Here is a 20,120-nt window from a genome sequence, read left to right as displayed (position 1 = left end):
CGACTCTGCCCTCTGTGCTTCTATAGGTATATCTTAGTATTCTCCACAATTTATAATAAAGCATTTTTCATGGATTTGCCAGAAGCTGCAATGCTGAGTAAATAGTAGCTCTAGTTCAATCGTGTGCTTACCCACACGTCCACGTTTCACTGCGTGAGCTTTTACACATTGGCTTCAACTCTGAGCACAAAGACTCACTGCAACCTTTGAAGCTCTGGTTAATGTGGTAAGAACATAATAATTTTCTATCTTACCCCTCTTTTTCTTTTGCCAAATGCATTCAACACTCAATCCTAGGTTTAAAAGCTTGTGAGTTACCAGTGATTGTAAGACATCTTTACTGAATGTCTTTTCCTGAGATCAGACATGTGTGTTCAGTTGTAATTTCATTGTATTTTGCTCAACTCCGAGATTAAGTAATCTACCAATACTGAAAGTCAGTTGGGTCATTTATTTCTTCTGAAATCTGAAGTCAGGCAATGCAGTTTTCACTCTATAAGAATGAAATTTCAAAACAGCATTGCTTTTTAAATTTGTTTTCCTTTCTTACTGAAGAGTTCAAGTGCTTATTTTTCTTCTTCTTCCCAGCCTGTCATTAATATTCACAACTCTTTAAAGCCCTTTAATGTCCAAACTATATGGACTCCTCTATGAATGGTGGTCAAATTTAGTGCCACTGCTGCTCGTGTAGTCATGGACTTGTGTTTTCCACCTGGAGACAAATATTTTTTGGATCTGTTAAGACTAATTTTTGTCAGAAATGCTGAAGCCTGGATGTTTTTATTTCCATGACTTGGTTTTACTGTCAATTTTCATTAATTTTAAATATTTAAGTTAAAATGTTCAAAATAGTTTAAGGTGGCAGCATTGAATTGAGAAAAGTGAGTTACATGTATGCCTCTCCAAATATCCATTTCTGAGTATCTCTTCTGCTAAATTCTCTCTCTCACTGTACAGGGCATTGGTTCTTTGCTGGTGTCAACATAAATTCTTGTATTTATCAAGTATTTCAATTTACTTAGTATTGTTCCATTGATATTCATCGTAAGCAAGAGAAAGTCGGGAACCCTTGGTACAGTTCCTGTGCAGTGAGTATCCCATAGCTGAGATATTACTTCAGTTCTGATTTCTAAGATTCTAAGACTTCTTAAAAATCTTAACATTTGTCTCACTTGTCCAGGTCAGCAAGACATTTATTTAATATTTTTAGCATTTATTATTCCAATAATAAAGTATTTCTTATCTCTTTTAAAAAAATGAAGCAAAGCTGTAGTTGCAGAAGAGTTCATTGCACTTCATCACCGAAGAGATAATAGACAAGGCTTGCTGCACCCAGCAGTTTTCTCGCCTTCTGCTTGTTTGCAGATGGGAGCACCAGAGGAAGCGACTGGGATTTCATCTTACTTGTCGGTCTTCTTGCAGATCTGTCAAATGGATTAGCTTGCTAGTGGTGGTGTTGTTTCCTTCCCTGAATTTTTATGGCAAATTCATGTCAGAGTAGTAGGGCTCTGAGACCACTCAGGGCTTTGCTGTGTCCCTGGGGCGGTCTTGTGTGAATGCTGTGTACAGGGAGAGTACAAGAAGAACAAGGAAGCACCTGTTTGCAAAACATTTGGGGGTTTTACCCAAATTGTCTTGAACTAGGGTGGAGATCTGCAAACTCAACGTGTCCCTTCACCACAGAAATTGCTACTTGCGGAGACAGAATGACTGTGCAGTATTCTGCAAGGATTGCCACTTAGTGGTTGAAATGTTTTCCTGTGTGGAAATAGGATGGATTGGTATGGAATTGCTTTACATTGGTGCCCCTAAGAGTCCTAGAAAGGCATAATTTCCCTCCTGAGTAGCTCAAGCCCAGCACACCTGCAGTGCACATATCACCTATGTAGAGTTCAAATCAAATTTGTGGAGTCCTTTGTGCTGTACAGTGCTCTTATCTCAGTGTCTACGATGGTAACTCTCCAGCACAGGGTGGAAAACAAGCCATCTCTTTGGGAAGGAGATTTTAATTACCTCTTGCCCTAGAGTGAGCTGTCCTTCCAGGTTAGAGCAGAAGGTATTGGAAGGGCGCTGTGGGAAAGATTAGCAAGAGGCTCCTTTACCAAGCCACGGTTGCAAATCAATAGAGGCTTTCAGCTGTCAGTGCAACCAATCCCTAAACCATGAGTTCAAATATTTACTGCTACTGAAAACAGAGAGAATTTGTAAAAAAGAGAAACATATTTCCATTCCTTTATTTAGTCACTGAATCAATAAAAATGATTTGAGGATGTGAAGAATTCAAAGTGCTCCAGGATAGTACTCACTTGAGTATACAGCTTATTTTCATAGACCAAAGCTTTCACTCTGCAAGGAGGAAAATACCAGCACGGTAGGTCACTCTCGGCATAAACACTTCCGATATGTGTGTGCTCCTTTGAATGGACCAATCTCTCTCCATAACATTTAACTTGCTTTCCTTTGTGCAACAGAAAGTGTAAGGCTGTCGATAATTTTTTAAAGTACCCATTTCTGTGACACCTGCATGATATTTTTTAATATTTGCTGAATTGATAATGTGCATGGTAGTGGAGTATAATGCGCAATAAACGGCTTTTGTGGCTGATTAAATGCCAAAGTGAGGTGGAGGTATTCAGCAACTGCAAAAGCCGTTTATTTAGTATATGCCAATGCCATGAACATTATTCCTGTTACACAAGATTTGCTATACCCTAATGTACAGAAGTAGAAAAGAAATTGTTTCCTTTTCTTGTGAGGGTTGCAATTGGTATGCTGCTTCAATCTCACACTTCACACTGATATGACATTCGAGAATGTAGCTAGGTTGAGTGGCTTGAGAAAGAGGCTGGTTTACACAGTGAGTAATTATTTAATGGAGTTCTTTGTGTGGGAAAGGCATTATGTGGCTGGGTACACTGAACTAAATTAACTGGAGTATGCAAATATTCCAACTTTGGCCTTATAACTTTTGATAGGAGGAATTCCCTTTTGCTGCTGGGATTCTTCCTTGAGGATTTTGGCCTGGAAATGCAGCTGTAGTCTTAATTGTTGGCTTAACCAGAGACATGCTGGCTCACATTGCTTGTATTCTCCTCACTGACCACTGATAGATAAAAAGCTGCAGCCATTTCCTATCATCCTTCATGTAACTTTTTTCTCAAGATAGAAGTTGGCGTGAGTTGTGCATAATCCTGATGTTTCTCTCAAGGGGAAACATTTTTTTTTTTCTTTTTAGTGTTGATAAAGAGTTTATAAGAGAATGGTTTCCTCCTGGCTGGATGGAATAAGTACCTCATTGACATACAGTTCTGGTGTTGTGCCATTGCTTCATGATAACATCATTTATAAAAACTTCCTGCAATTTGATTAGATGCAAAATGAGAAAAATAAAAAAGTTATTATTACTGCTCTCTTAATATATGTTATATGTGTTGCCTGTGAGGAATGAAGGCCTGTGGTGATTCTGTGGCACCTAACTGCCATTCTAATTTCTCTTTTTTGTTTGTTTATTTTGCATATTGATTCAACAATGTCATTGATTTTTCATGGATTATTTATTTTTCTGAAGTATTTCCTCATGAGTTTTCTGACTGAGGAGGGGTTATAGGCTTTTTAATTCTATTGTCATTTATGTTTGTTGTTACCCACAGGGATGACAGTCTCTTACTTTGCCACTCACCTGCCATTTTTTTCTTTGTATAGAAGAAACTGAAGCAGAGAAAGCTGCTATTACACCCTACAGATTGAACAATGTCATTAGTTGTCCACAGGATCTTCAAGAGTTGCCATCTGTACTCTTTCAGTGCAGTAGATTATCATTTATTGCCGCAGCGATAAACTTTTCTAGTAGCTATTTCTCAAATTTCACTACTAAATTGGATATGCAAGTGAGCAGCCACAAATAAACAAGGCTCTATTTTTATAGTTGTCTTCTGTTCTTCATTAGCCCAGAAGCTGGATAGTGGACTGCTAAATGCCTGTTGTTCCGTAAATAGGCTGGGATTAAAATACACAGGAGAAAGATTTCAGCTGTAAGGAACAGATATCACAGACACATTTAAAGCAGCAGACCCTATAGTTAGAGTATCATCCGTGAAAAAGGTGGTGTTTTCTTTATCCATTTTCTATTTCCCACAGCATTAGTTATAGGCACATGTTCTGGAGCTGGGGTTTTTTTGTCTCACGCATTAATGTTTGCTGTCCTGTGAAGTGCTTCTGATTACAGAATGTTGGAAGCAATGGTAATTACTCCAAGGTCACTGAAGTTGGTGACTAACAGTGAGGTGATCCTTCAGTGCTCCTCCTCTGCAGGTTCTTATGTGGCAGAGAATGAGGGTCTGAAGACCCTTCCTCTATTCCAGATTAAAACTCCCCGTTGCTGTTTCATTCTCCAAACACTTCAGTCTGCCGTTAGCCCAGAACATAATTTCGAGAGTGGAAACAACCCTGATTCCTGAGCTGTGTCTGCTGAAGGGAGATGCAGTAAGCCCAGGTAACAGCTTCGTGCTGGGAAAGGGAAAAAAAGGACTCGGACTTTGTTCACCACCCTTCCAGTTTTATGCAGGTATGCCTGGTGCATTGGGGAAATTGTTTAGGAGCGGTCAATCCTTGTGTGAAGATTGCCTTGTAATGCGGCTAAGGTCAGTGAGACCTTGGTTCATTTGACACATAAGTGCTGCTTGAGTGACTTAGGATATTCCAACACCCATAGGAACAACCTTAAGTTGCACACTAGAGATTTTCCACATGTTAGGCCTGTGATTTCTTGCACAGCTTGCTCATTTGGTATGGATTATACAGTGGGGTTTCATCAGCATCATCCATCTGCCTTTGATAAAGTTGAAACACTCTAGTGTAGGTGTTTAGGATCATAAATAAATGTTCTTTTGGTTTTCCCATTACTCAAGCAAAGTTCTAGGAGTTTTTGTAGTAGCAATCTGCTACTGCAAACTTGATCATGCTGTTCTTCTGTGGTAGTCCTTGCTGAAGCTGGGTGTGACTCCTGTGCACGGTGTACAAGCAGAACTATCAGTGACCTTTCTCAGAATCTGCACTTCCAGTATGGTCCTGGCTCTTCATTGAACCCACAATAATTTCTGTTAAGACAGATAAGAATTTAGGAGGAAATTCATCTCCCAAGTATTTTGGGGGAGCTGGGAGGTCATCAGAGGACTATAGTCCAGTGGCTGGAATGCGGAATTAGGGTAGCAGGTCTTTTTTTGGAGTTTTGCATCTTTCTGATACGTGATTTAGTCTGGGATTTAGTCTTTCTACCTGTAAAACTGGAATAATAATATTTGCAATTTGAGACTTACAATGTGCTTTGAGACCAACAGTGAAAAGCTCTCAGTAGTGTATTTATTACATTCTGTTTGTAGAGGTTACAAGCAGTATCTAGGAGAAATGAGAATAAAATTAAGCCAAACATACTGATTTAAAAGCAAACTGTTGAAGCCAGGCCTGAACAGTAAAATAGTTTACATGTGCCAATGCCTCTCCTCAAATAGCTCGGAATTAAGTTGCAGGGTTCCAACTGCTGTCAAAAAAGGAAAAAAATTCCAAGGTTATAACTGTTTAATGGGGGGAAAATGGCTAATTTCTGTCTCTTTAAATTTTGTGGTGGAGAAAATAAGGTCCTTTGATCTTTAAATGAAAGCTTCCAGAGTCATTACATTGAATCAGTTAATCTCTCCCAGTAGTTACTTTATTCTCTCTTCCTCATGGGCATCCTCTTTCATGGTCTCAGTGCTGAGCTTCAAATCAATGAACAAACTGTTACTGCTTCCAAAACAGCCTGTCTAGTGAGCTTTCCTGCTTTCATGCATTGCCAAGCTCTTACCTCAAACCTTGGCACGTCAGAGTGGAGAAGAGGTCCAGTAGTGCCACGTGTGTGTTAGCCAGGCTGGCTCCATCATCTTCAGTTATGGGTCAGGCAGTCCCCTTGCCTCTTGACAAGAGATGTTTGTGAGGGATTGCATATCCTGTCATTCCCAGGTGACACAGGTAGTTCTAAGCAGGTCAAGTGACACAGCAGGGTTAGGGAATATCCTTGGTTATCCCATTACCTAGTTTAAAAAAATATTAATCAAAGCAACAGCAGATCTACGTATCTTTGTGTGAGATATCTGTGCCCAGACAAAAACAAGTTGCATTGTGTGTGCTGCTGACTGAATATACTCTTTGTTCAGAATGGTTTTTATTTCTCTTAGGAAAAAAATATTAAAATTTAAAGAAATTTCCCAGTGCAAGGCCCACAAAGTATCTATGTTACTTACAGCATGAAATACTCTATCTGCTAGAGCACAACAAATGCTGTGCAGCAACACCTGGGAGTGCTTTCAGGTGTACCAGCTAGTGCACACTCTGTGTAAAACTCAGGAGCTGAGGTTATGGAGCAGCCTCTCTTCTCCTGCCGTGGTATTTATCTGTCCCTTTATGTGAAGGGGTTACAGGGTATGGTGAATCTTGCACCAGTTGAATTAGAGTAATTTTGTGGGTTCAGATGTAAAAGCTAGGCATTGAAAATTAAATGTGATTAGAAAATAACTGATCATCTTTTCTAGGAAATAAGTTTTGGTACAAGGTGAACATTTTTAGACAGTTTTATCCTCTGAGAGTGTAGTATTAGGAATTTTCCAAAGTATTTGGTGTATAGTTCTTTTATTAGAAGCCACCTTGCATTAAGCAGTAAGAAGTCTTTTTACACCAGTGCTGACAGATTTGCTTTATTAATATTCAGATAAAAAGACGTCGAATATGTTACCTACACTGAGACAGAATTTCAGGATAGGTACTCCATCCTTGCATGTCCAAGAATTATACAGCCTGTGTGGGCACCCTGTTCCAGTTTCTGATTATGTAACCCTTGCTTTTCTTTGCATTTTCTTCCCTTGTTTCGACTTGTGTCCCTTGCCTCTTCCTCCGTTCCTCTGACCCTTTGTAAGCACTGCTCAGCAGTAAGAAAACCATCCCTGTGTACACGTTTGTGTTTTCAGCACAAATCTTAAACAGCCCCATACTAACCCCATTCTACTATGAAGTTAACTCTTCCCAGCCAAAACCAGCACATACTTGTACTTGAAAACTTTTTCTGTGGTCATTATCTGCTCTTCTGTTTCCTAAGCTTATCACTAGATCACATGAAATACTTCAAAATGAGAGTTCTGCTCAATGTCTGTGAGAATGGTGCAAAATCAATTCCTACTTTCTGTGAAATTTTGCATTGCTTTATCGGTAGTATTTTCTTTATTTGTTTGAACATGATTTGGGGCCAGAAGCAACAGGAATATGAATACAGCATTTGATAATTAGCCAGAGCTAAGCCTTTCCTATGTGGGCACCAATAATCTTGGTTTTGCTGTCTTTACTCAAGATCACCCTGTTTCTAATTCTCTGTTTAATAGTATTCCAGAATCTGTTATCGAAATCCTTCAGCTTTCTCCAGCACTTTGCTGCCAGGTTTCTTGCAGTCTGATGGCCCAAGAGGTCCTTCTGTACCTAAGATACAGCATTTTGTAATCCCAAGGGCCTTTTAAAAATCATTTTATAAATCAAGCTTCTCTGTTTCCACAGCCATGTGTAATTGTGAATATACATTTTTAAAGATACTTATTTTGGAGACTGGAGAAAATTAAGGAAAAAGATCAAATTAACTGAAACTAAAGTATTGTGGTATTAGTATTTAACACTTCAGTATTGTCTTTGTTCATTTTGTTCTATGCATACCTAGGTTTTAGGCATATCTAAGTTTTCTCCATTTCTGTCTTCTTTTCTATGCTGGATTCAATCCTTAATTATCTCGTGCCTGGGAGGAAAAGAGACAGCAATTGTTATAGATGAGTGGGTAAATGGCAAGGAAAACAGTCCCAGAGCAGAGCAAAGCTTATATGCTTCCTGCACTGGGATTTCTAGGGAAATGAATATTGATACAGGCTTCTACACTACCTTTAAGAAACTTTGACATTCTTAATATATGTTAAGTTACATGTCCTCGTTGTGCCAGTCTGAAGTCCCCTCTGTCGTGGTACCGTGGCAAAAAGCCTTAAAAAATAATTTAGAACATCCATGTACTTTATATTGCAATTATTTGAGTGTGATTCCTCAGTGGAGCTGGTAAGAATAAATAACTAACTATAGATATATAAAAATGTGCTATAAAAACCTCAAACAAACTGAAAACTTAAACCCCACCTAACCTCAGCTTAGTAAGAGTAAAACCACAGTAAAAGTAGAAGTATGTATACATATATATATGTGCATGTGTATGTCTACTTATATACAAATAAATAAACCCCATGAATTCTGCATGAAATCTCCAGTCTTTTTGTGATAAAGTTTTCTCAGTATAATTTTATAGTTCCTCAAATGGAAAATTGTGCCTGTTCTTTGTCTGATATTTACTAATGTAATACGTTAATTAAAAACAAAAGGGAAAACCTGCATATTTCATCATATAAAGAGTGCAGAAAGATCTGTTTTCTTATTGGAGCTAATGCAGTTACATCTTTCTGAAAATTGTGCAAACTCAAAATAAGATTTGTTTTTACTCTGCCACTGATAGTCGAGCACACTAGGTAATAAACCCTAAGAAAATAAGTGACAATTAGTGATACTTATTATAATTAGTGTATTTTTGCTAATGCATCTGAACATCTCATGGAATTTTGAATGATGTGGAGCATTCACATTTTACTGGTAAAGCAAAATAATAGATTTTTCAACGGTTACAACTGTTACTGCAGACTTCACTAAAATTAAAGATTAGATTTTTAACTGATTTCCCTTGAAAAATAAAAGTCTATTTTGATGGAAAAGAACATCTTCAGATCCCTCTTGTGTCCATCTGTAGCATGTTGTGTCTGTATTTCTGAAATCTGACTGCAAGAAATCTGTTATTTTTTTTTATCCTCCTCCTTCAGGTCTCCTGGAAGCCTCCCCTGATACCGAATGGAGAAATCCTTAATTATGAGATTCGCATGCCTGACCCACGCATTGTCATCGCTGGGAACCCTTCATCGAGGTCGAGTCATTTGGTGACCAATCTTGTCCCCTACACAAACTACTCTGTCACAGTGATTGCTTGTACTGGAGGTGATGGCTTTCTAGGAGGCTGCACAGAGAGTTTGCCTACGAGAGTGACCACACCCTCGACAGTTCCTCAGAGTGTCAGTCCCTTGTCCGTGACTCCAATCAGTGAATCCTTTATTGCCATCTCTTGGCAACCACCGCTAAGGCCCAATGGTCCCCATCTGAGGTAAGCCAAGACTGACCTACATCTGACTCTGAAAATTCTGAGCAGTGCAGACTTTGTCATGTGATGTCTTAATTTTGGACTTTTTGAATTCCTCTTTAAGGCTCAGAGAAGAGCCAGGATTGTTCAAACCAGTGTGTAGTCTGTGCTGGAAGGCTCTGGGTCTTTCAGATCGGTGCTGTCTGAAAAACCCGAAGGAGGAAGCACAGGGTATTTGCAAAGTCAGAAGTGGTTTGGGCTGCAGCATCAGCCACTTTTTGGTGATGAGTTCAGGCAACAAGTTCCACCAATAAAATGCCAAGAAAAAGAATAGATCTCTGTAAACACGAGTAATTAACACATCCAATATTCTCAATGCTCTGGGTTATTCCACATGAAGAGAAAGTGACCATTTGGAAGGATGATGACATGAAATAATCTTCAAAACTTAAATGATGAATAAATTTTCAATGAGACAGTGCATAAGAAAAATGGAAGTTAAAATGCTAAAAGTGTGAGGGCATAGCCAAAATAGGAAATGCAAGGAAGTGCTGGGTATAGCAGGCTGGATTTCACCACAGGAGCCAAAGAAAGGAACCTCCTCGGAGGTTTGTCTGGAATGATGGGATGGGAATCTTGACTTGAATGTTGATTACTGAGCATGTGTGTGTAGATACACATTAAAAAGATACGGATTTGAGTGCATAAAGGTTTATAAAGACAAATATATCTTTATATATACACAATAAAAAAATGTCAAATCTTTCATTCTAGTGCTTTAATGTATCATGAAACATTGTGCATGGAATTATAGCTCTGTACTCCACATGTTCTGGTTGGTAGCTCTCTTCTAGGTGCACTGATGGGTTCAATAATTATCATGTAATGCCATTTCAGTTGCGTATGTTATTACAGCACAGTAGCTCGACTTTTTCTTCAGGCTTAATTAGGGCACACTACAACTGAATGAAATGATGATTGCTCTACAGTAAAATCTGAGGTTTCAGAAAAGCAGTGTCTGTTATTCTGGGGTTAACAACATGACCATTTTACCATAGATTATTGAAGTAATTCAGCACGACCTACATCTGCAGATTTCATTTCTTTCATGGTGTGCCATGCTGCCCTCAACAAGAACAACCACTGAAGCAGCTGCTCTGTACAGCATGATGGAACAAGAAGTCTGCAGCAAGCAGAGTAGCAGCAGCAGCTGCCAGTGGGGGTGATTTACACATGATCGCCACTCAGTGTTCAAAAAGATTTGATGTTTTTCAAGACTCGTCTATGAAATATATTGGACAGAATATGCCAGGATGGTTTCCTGTAAAGCTGTAATGATCTGTCTTTGGGTTGACACTGATGAGCCACTCATGTGAGAGTTGTTCTTGTTATAAAGTCATCTGATTTTTTTGACAGAGTTGGAATTTAATTATTTTTTGCTATTTAATTTCTGAAATTACAATCCCAACTTCTGCAGTAATTCAGTTTGGCATCACTAAGTGGCAAAATGCTTGCTTGTACCTGTTGAGGATTATTCCCTAAACTCAAGAGTAAAAGTTGTTGGAAGTTGTGCATGTACTCCCTAGCTGCCAAGGAGCACAGGAAGTGTCAGATCTCTTGTAAGAGCAGCTCAGTTGATTTCTGGTTCTGAAGAAACACTAAATCACTGTATGCAGTACCTGTTAAACACCTCTGAATTCAGGGTCTCAAATCTGGAATGGTGTTGTCCAACATGTCCTTATGAGACTGGAGATGATCTTAACTTTAAGAAGCGTCACATTACACCCAAAGCCACTGGTCAGCCTGATAATTGCAACAGAGGTGTGACGCACAACAAGGTGCTCCGCAGAATAATTAAACGTGGAAGCATTTTCACAAATATGCACTTCAGTGAGAGTGTTTAAGATGTGCCTGAATATCCACGTACTTTGTCTGGAATTTAGCAGTAAGCACCTTTCCAGAATGGGAGCAGCTCAGCATTTTAGAGAATCAAGTTGTGTATTTAAGTGAATATATATACATATGACCCTAAACTGCTGGGCACCAGTAGAAACACTGTTGTACCTACAATTTTATTAAAACTGCAGCTCACTATTAAAAGCAACTTCAGACCGGTTCTATAACTGGTAAGAAGGGTACAAGCATCTGGTGTTTTTCTAACAGAACACCACAATCAAAATGAAACAATTATTGGAAGAATAAATTATACAGTCCTGAGGAATGTAATAAAGAGCAATAATCCTAAAGATTTTGAACAAAGGTATCTATTTTTTTTTCCTTTAGAGTGTAGTTTCCTTTGTAATCCCTGGAACGATTAGGAAACGCAAACTATAATATTATCCCCTTTAGTTTGTGTAGGCACTAAGTGATCTAATTTATGTTAAATTCCGTAAAGGTTTTTTGTAAAAGATGATGGAGAGTTTGTGATGCGGCCTGGGTGGAAAGCATGTTTCCCAAATCAGGCAGTCTCATGGCTGACCTGATGAGAGATGGGCTTTGGCTGACCTGCTGTTTGGAACAGAGACAGGAATACTGCTTCAGATACCAATTAAAACCAGGATGAAATAGTTTGGTCTTTCAAGCTCACATCATGAATTTCTACCCAAATACAAAGGTGCCTTACTAAAGTCTATGGATGGATGGAACAGTTAACTCATTCTGTGCCTGTTTTCTCCTGCAATTTGCACTGTGGTTATTTGCAAACACTTCAAGTACCAAGGCACACTTAAGCTACTACTAATAGTAAAATAGTAATGGCAGTGCTCTTTGTTCCAGTACATTTGCAAGAAAGAGACATAATCCTTTCATATTCTGGAGTAACCTGTTCTTATCATGCAAGTCTGCATAAGGCACTGTTACTGGGCTATTTGGACTTGGTCTTGATAACATTTCCACGAAGTTTAAAATCCATAAATCATTGAATAAGCTAGTTTTTTTTTCAAGTGTAAATGCTTCATTTTCCATTTTCAAAGTAGTTTCCTTTTTTTTTTAAGTAATTGAATGTTTTAAATCACAAAACATTAAAAGGAATGTTTATCTGAGGAAGTTTACAGCTGTAAAAACAAAATAATATGTGGCTTTAAAAAAAACCTGGTTGGGTTCTTTTTTTTTTTTGTGTAATAACATTAGTTGAGATAATCCTGGTGTTCTGCTTGTCTTTTGTGTTAGATATGAGCTCCTGAGACGTAAAATCCAGCAACCACTTGCATCAAATCCCCCTGAAGATTTAAATCTGTGGCACAATATTTACTCAGGAACTCAGTGGTTTTATGAAGATAAGGGTCTTAGCAGGTGAGATTACAAAAACTATAAAAACAAATGCTGGCATTTTGTATAGTGTATGTTTAATAGTTCAAAGTATTTCTTGTGTCTTTATGTAGTGAACATATTAATTATGTAATGAAATATTTTTTGTCATCATCTTTGGTGTTAATCATTCTAATATGCAGGGATTTATTATTAGTCTGTCATTCTTGACTCATACATTGTTTTGCTTTGAAAAACAAATGAAAATAAAAATCTCATGAAATTTTAGCATCGATATGCTCATGCAATCAAACCATTTAGATTTATGTGTACAGATGCTCTAGATTTGTGTGTTGGCAAAGTTATAGCACAGGCAGAATGCATGTTTGAGGGAAACATCTGAAACTTGTTTTCAGCAATGTTTTTTTTTTAACCTGATTTTATTGTCTTAGCTTCATCACAATTAAATGCAGGGTGTTGAGAGCTGGGAAATGGAGTGTGTGCTCTGTTTGGGGTAGAGCAAGACATTTGCTCTTGATCAACTTTAGTTTCTACATCTTGAAGCCAAGACTATTGCTCCGTAAGGCAAAACACCCAAATGAAGAAATTGTAATGGAAGATTCAGCATGGATTCTGCATTGGGTTTTTGTAGGTAGAGTCTCAGGAAAACCCTCTTGGATAGTTTCAGTGTGTGTGTGTTCTCTGTGCTGGTGTGCTTTATGAGAACTCCACGTCAATCACTGACCCTCAAATATCTGTACTTTGCTTCTACTTCTGTAAGAATTGTCTGAGCATCCCTCCTGAGCACAATGAGAATCAGGAGAACGTGACCTCTGCTTCCTGTCAGAGACACACTGAACTGAGCTGGGGGCAACTGCCTCTGGCTTGCCACTGCCTACTTGCTGATAGTCACTGCTCATTTCTGTCTGTTGCAATAACTGCTCATGGAGCTGTTCTTGTACCAATCCTGCTCAAGTGTCCATTTCTTTCTTTCAGCCATGCTTGAAAGTCTGCATAGAGTTGCTTTGGTTTTACCTTTGCATATTTCAATGGTGCTGGTGTGTGCAGCAGTTATGTTAGTGATTCAGAGGGGGAAATACATTCAGACAGAGCCCCAGTGACCAGTCATTAGGCACCATGACATTTTGGGTTGAATGAGCTATGGCCAAAAAAGTGTGCCTAACCCTTGGACATACCTGAATACTTCTCTTGGGGAGGGTTCTGCAACTGCAGCTATGTTTTTGCAGGTAACAACTCAGGATGAGTTTGTGGTTGGGGAGAAGATGCTGCAGAGGGACTCAAGCACTCAAGCCTTATTTTTCCCTGAAAGAAAATTCATATATCAGCATTTATTTTCATTTGTCATACTTTAAACATGTTTCAGAATTACTGAACTTTTCAGATGGTTTCTTCATTTCTAATAGGCTACGACAAACTCATTTTCATTGTTGAAAATATGGATCAAAACACATATCTCAAATTCTCATCAGTAAATTGCAAGACTAGAGTCCTTTCTTTATTTTATGTGTGCTACAATGTCCAAGGTAAATCTCCGTGTTTGCAAGTGACAGAAGATGCAGAGAGAGAGATAAGATGTGTTTTGTATATTTTCCCCGTTCGTCAATGCTTAGTTAGAGTTGGAGCTAGTGAGTTCCCATTAATTTGCTTTCTTCTCTGTGGGACTGCTAAAGCTTAGCTCTTTTGAAAATCATGGTGTTGTTGTAAAGTGTCTAAAATAAAATAAATATAAAAAAAGTAAAGTAAATATACACTCTGAGTACTTTTTGTACTAAAATCTCTAAATATTAGGCATTTACCTTATGCTCCCTTATTGCGTTTGTAGAGATCCCAATGTGTTGCAGCTCTAGTGAAAATTTGAATGAGATGATCCTGAGTTTCTGTCTTTGTGCAGTTTTGTGTGAGGCTTTTTATGAGGAAATTAAATTTGAGATTATGAAATCTCACTTAAAGTACATTAATATGCCTTTTGATATAGGGAAGAAAAGATGACGTGACAATCACTTGGTTTACTAAATACACATGTAGTATTTAATAAAGCTGTGTAATTGGAATATGCAAAGTTATGAGGAAAATTACTTTATTAAATGAGTTTGAACTCCTAAGTGCCTTTTTTTGGGATGTTTTTGTAGTAGTAGAGTCCTGACTGTGTGGTGAATCCCTTTTACAAATGAGACTGCAAGTTAAAATCAATGGGTTACCCAAAAGAGGAAAAAACCCTCATTTGATTAAATTCTGATCCAAATTTTGGCAGGTTGCCACTGCTGTAATTACATATTGAATTGAGCTATAATCTCTCAACACCTCACAGGCTACAACTATGAAGAAGTGAAATAATGTGGGTTTATTTTGTTACCATGTCTATCGTGCTGAATTATTTCCACAAAATAGATACCTCTTATGAAGTCTTCATTGGTGCATACCATACATATGAATTTTTGTGCAGGGGGACAAGAAAGAACAAAATTTTGGCACAGGCAGAAGGTTTACAGCAAATATTTTCTATGTCTGCATTTTTCATTCCATTTAATTATTTTTAAAATGTCTCAGGTACACAACATACGAGTACAAGCTCATAGTGCACAACGAGGTAGGATATACATCAAGTGAAGAAGTGATAGCTACTACATTAGCAGGATTACCAGAGAAAGGAAGTGTCCTCATTGCACGTGCTGTTAATCACACTGCTGTGGAAGTGGAATGGTCAAAACCAAGTAAGTGTGCTTAGTATTTATTCCAGTAACTAGATGTTAACCTGCCATCACTTTCCATGGCCTGCCTCACTCTCAGAGGAAACACAGTCCTTGCCTTGATTTATAATGTACCTAAATGTCCTTGGAAGGAGAGGAAAGAAATAGGAAAAAAAATGTGCACATTTTGCTCTTTCTCAGTCATGTTCATATTTATTATGTGCTCTTTCTGCAGAATGAGAACAGTGAAAATGAAGAAATAGTTAATGCAAACTCGTGAGACATGTATAAAGCAGTGCTACACAAAATCCTGTTGTCTTTGTGGTCTATTTCATCCCTTTGTATAAAAATTTACATCTACATTCCTTCACAATGAGAGGATTCCCATTCTCTTTCTTTTTGCTCTGCTCCTTAAAACGAATTTAGCCAATTTCTCTAGTTGGTTTGTTAATACAGCAGTGGGGAATTTCTTCGTGACTTAAACGCAAATGGTATTGTAAGGACTGGGTGCTGAATTGCAACAAATGTAGTCTCTTTATTTCATAATTGCATGCCTGAAGTAAGCATGCTTATAAAAACTGACAAGTACAATAGATCTGAAGCAGCTCACTGAAGTTTCATTACCTTAGTAATCTAAACCCCTGACCTTCTAGATGTAGGTAATGCAATCTGGTTTTATTTTCATTCATATCTTAGAAATGTCTTCCGTATATGTTTGTGAACGTGGAAGTTAAACACCAAGACGAGGCCATTCATTATTTGAAAACCTTATCATATTTTATTACTTCCTATGTTGCAAATAAGTGTATTAACTATTTTGCATATCAGTGTTTCATTCTTTTCCATGATACTACTTTTCAAATTATTCTTGTGTTTTCTTTGGGAACTTGGGAGCCCTCAATATAAGTTGCCTTGCTATCTTTCCCTACTGAAGGTTTCTGACTTCTAAGTATTTAGGCCTTGTATCGGTACCACTTAAAAATAGCCTATCATTCTTGATTAAAAGTTTCAATGACAAACCCATAGATTGTTAAGTCTGGAAATATGCTTTTGGCTTTTATCAATGCTCTTTCCCAGAGAGCTGGGTCCTGTTCAATATTACAGTGTGTCATTTCAAGATGTATGTGTTAGTGCTTAGAGTTTTTTTCGTAATTATACTTTTCATCTCGATGCGTAGTGGAAAAGCAGTTGCATTTAGTCAGACCTGAACTTAAACTGTTTGACAAAGGACAGATAAGATAACAGATGACATCTGAGTCAGTGAAATGTAGAAGACTTGCCTGGAATCTGTGCTTATCCATCAGCTCAGACCAGTGAATGCCCTTCCCTGTGTAGCCAAAAAATTGTACTGTTTCTTCTTTCTTTCTCTGGGGAAGTTAATGCTGGCTCAAATACATTTTAGAAAGAAATGTGAGAATTTGGGGGTTTTTCCCTGTATGTATAATGCTTCTGAGTGTGTTACAGCTTTACATGTAGATGATGTGATCGGTCATGCTTGTTCTGAAACAATAACACATAGCTTCTCACTGTCACTGTGGCCAAAAGGCTGTCTGGGTAAAGGTGAATGTCACTGGAATTTATGGCATAGGCACAGGTCCTTTATTCATGGCTAGAGGAATAACATGGAAGTGGAGTGGGCTCTGGGAATGTTGTTCAAAGGGAAGGACCAAAAAGGCCTGCACACCACTGCTTCCAGTGGGTTTTATCTATTCATTTGTTTATTCCATTGTCTTCATGGGGATGTCTGGAGAAAGAAAGCTTTCTCCAGTGTTGGATAGGATGCTGAACCATTAATGATTTTGACAAGTTAGGGAGAGAATCTGCATCACTCCTTAAAAGGGTGAAATTGGAGGCATTTGACAGAACCTTTCCTTTTTTTTAAAATAAGAGGATCTGCATAAAATTTGTTTTACTCTTCACAATAAATGTTGTCGATAAGAAACTTGCTGACTGAAAATTTCCCAGTTGATGTCCCAACGTTTTTCCTTTCTTTTCCTAGCACTGCAGGATTTGCAAGGAGATGTTGTTTACTACACTCTCTTCTTGAATTCTACTGATGAGAGAAGATCTCTGAGAATCCAGGCTGATGTAAACTCTGTAGTCATAGATGATTTGCAGCCCAACACAGAGTATCAGATATTTTCTCAAGTTTTTAATGGAGTCCACAGCATCAACAGTGAAGTTGTGCATGTGACTACCTCAGATGGAGGTTGGTTAGCAGTGAATGCAGCTTGGCTTAAAATCTGAGAATGAAATTGATTGATTTTTGTTAGGGTTGAGATCAGTCATCCTTCCATTATAAAATTTCCGGTATAAAAGGAAAAAGGTCTAAAACGTTAAAATGCTTAAGTGCTGCTTGTCATCATGTGGTGGATCAATAAACGGTCCCACTGAGAGAGAAGCAAAAGCTCTAATAGCAGATATTAACCCAGTTTGTTCTCATCTTCTGCTGCATATTCCTGTCTGTGTGCACTAAGTTTGGAACTGAGTTAATATCAATAAATGGTGGAATTTAGAAACAATTAATGGGTTTTTTAAACGATCTGCTCTGTGAAGCAGCATGCTTTTGACATGACAGTTGTACACAGGGTCTCTCCTGAGTCACTAGAAACTCTGGGTGTAAGTTCAGCCTCTAAGAAAATGCTTTATGAGTCATTTCTATGCCAGTGGGCAAGTGCATAGCTGGGGGTGGAGGATAAAATAATAATAATAAAAAAAATTTGCGCATCTGAAATGTGTTTAGAATGGTCTTTCTAATCTTTTTGCTTTATAAAGTCTCATTATAAACATTATAATATCATTACCTCAGAAGCAAGTGTTCCAGGTCATTAGCAAAGCACTTTAAGGGAGGATTCCATTTCCTTTCTCATGCCAAAGGTCAGCACCTTTTGTTTATAAAATGGAATTGATGGTAAGGGCAATTTTTCAACTGGTAAAGATGGGTTCTTACGATAAAAATAGGTCTTTGCACGGTTATTTCTGACATGCTTAGATAATTATGTAATTTAACGCTAAGGAAGGTGTTGGCTTTTTTCTTTTTTTTTTTAAATAAATGTTAAACTTCATCATTACCTATAGTAATCAACATTTGAAATCATTTACATAATGGCAATATTGTATATTGCTTCATCTATAAGGCTTATAATGTCACGTTCCATCAGACATAAGGTATTTTGGTCTCAGGTTTTGCTTTAAAAGCAAAATGCTCTATTCTTTTTTTTTTTTCCTTTTTTGAAGAATTAGGATTGGGGAGACATAAAAATAATATTTGCCTATTGGCAGTGCAGATGGGTGAATAATTTATCATCATATCTCACTGGCCACATACTACTGATGATTGACACTATGCTGCTGGTATAAAGCATTTTACCATCAGCTCTCATGATTTCTAACTGAGAGTATAATAAGCCAATTTACAGAAGACTACAGACTGTGATAACTTCATCAGAGGAAAGCAGATAAGCAGTGAACCCTTTGCTAAACCTAAATACTAATCTGCATTTGGTTAAACAAGTGCTTTTGCAGAGACAGCTGGAGTTTATTCAGTTTCTTCCTTTATTTCTAGAGCCTGAGGGCATGTTCCCTCCAGAGGTTGTCATCATCAACAGTACAGCTGTACGTGTCATCTGGACATCGCCTTCAAACCCGAATGGTGTTGTCACAGGCTACTCTGTCTATGTAAATAACCAGCAGTACAAGACTGGAATGAGTGAGCCGGGATCCTTTCTTTTGGCAGATTTGTCTCCCTTCACCGTCTATGATATACAGGTTAGAGTATCTTTTCTGGGTTCTGTAACATACTTGAATTTTACTCATTTACTTCTACTTGGATTTCCAAGAAGAATATTGTTTCATGAATTTCTTTACACACATGGACATGTGTTTGCACTGATGCTCACGTGCATATCCATACAAGGCATACTTTTATTTTTAGCATATTTTGGTTTGTGTACACTTTTCATAACACAGATTTCCATTATCTCTTTTTTCAAAGTGTCAAAACTCCATTTACTTTCCCCTAAATGCTCTGTGCTTCAGCATTAGCAAAGCCCCAACATATATTACAAGGAGGCAAAGATTCTACTCCTACTTATTAAAAGAAAATTACAATTGTTTAAGAAACATAAGGCATGCATGATATATCTGTACAGTGAAATAATGATGTTGCATTTGACATGCCATTATCAATTTTTTTCCTTATCCTTTTGAGGAGAAAGCAGAGCTGATCTCTGAAATCATCATAGTACTTTCTATGGTCTTAATACATGCAACATTTTTTCTTTGCTTTTCCCTTTCTCTCTGCCTCTCTAGTCAGATATCTAGTGAAAGGCAAAATACTGTGGGCAGAAACATAATAATAAAAACTAAAAAAAAATTTTTCTGTCCCGACTTTGTATTAATATATTCAAGAAATGGATTTTGACACTTAATTGTAACTATCCCTGTCTATTTCATGAAACTTTGGTTTACATTATTATATATGAGACAAACTTAGTAGTACCGTGTATACTTCATTCTGAAAATTTGCAGCCAGGTACTGCATGCCATAAATAAACATCACAGACAGGCACACTGGAACAGATTTCTATGTTCCAGCCCCTCTGAAGCAGCAAACCTCCATCCATGAATACACATATGACTTTCTGAATGCCACTTGGAAACACATTTGTCTTTTCTCAATAACAATGCAAATTCAGTGTACTGCCTCACTTATAGACCTTCTATATTAATTTACCATGGCCACCTTCTGTTGCTTGAGATGTTAATTATTCTTCTCTTCTGCTTTGCTAGTATTTATATTTGCATCAATGTGATAGGTAAAACCAAAATATTTTTGGGTTTTGGCCTTTATTTTTTTTTTCCTTTTGATTCTTTTTCTTCTTTTCTGGGAAACAATACTATCTTGGATGTATGTGCATCTCATTGGTAAACTTACT

At 37.7% G+C, this 20,120-nt stretch overlaps 1 protein-coding gene across 1 annotated transcript in view; it reads left to right on the top strand.

Moving 5' to 3' along the window:
- USH2A (usherin) overlaps positions 1-20,120 on the top strand; it is a 387,508-nt gene that overhangs the window by 249,863 nt on the left and 117,525 nt on the right. Inside the window, 5 exon segments of the mRNA XM_032102996.1 lie at positions 8,919-9,253; positions 12,398-12,520; positions 15,044-15,207; positions 17,183-17,392; positions 18,749-18,951. Coding sequence (XP_031958887.1) covers positions 8,919-9,253; positions 12,398-12,520; positions 15,044-15,207; positions 17,183-17,392; positions 18,749-18,951 — 1,035 coding nt within the window.

The sequence above is a fragment of the Corvus moneduloides genome, chromosome 3, assembly GCF_009650955.1.
Source record: "Corvus moneduloides isolate bCorMon1 chromosome 3, bCorMon1.pri, whole genome shotgun sequence".
NCBI lineage: Eukaryota > Metazoa > Chordata > Aves > Passeriformes > Corvidae > Corvus > Corvus moneduloides.
Note: the sequence above shows the minus strand (reverse complement) of the source record. Positions and strands in the feature narration are given on the sequence as shown.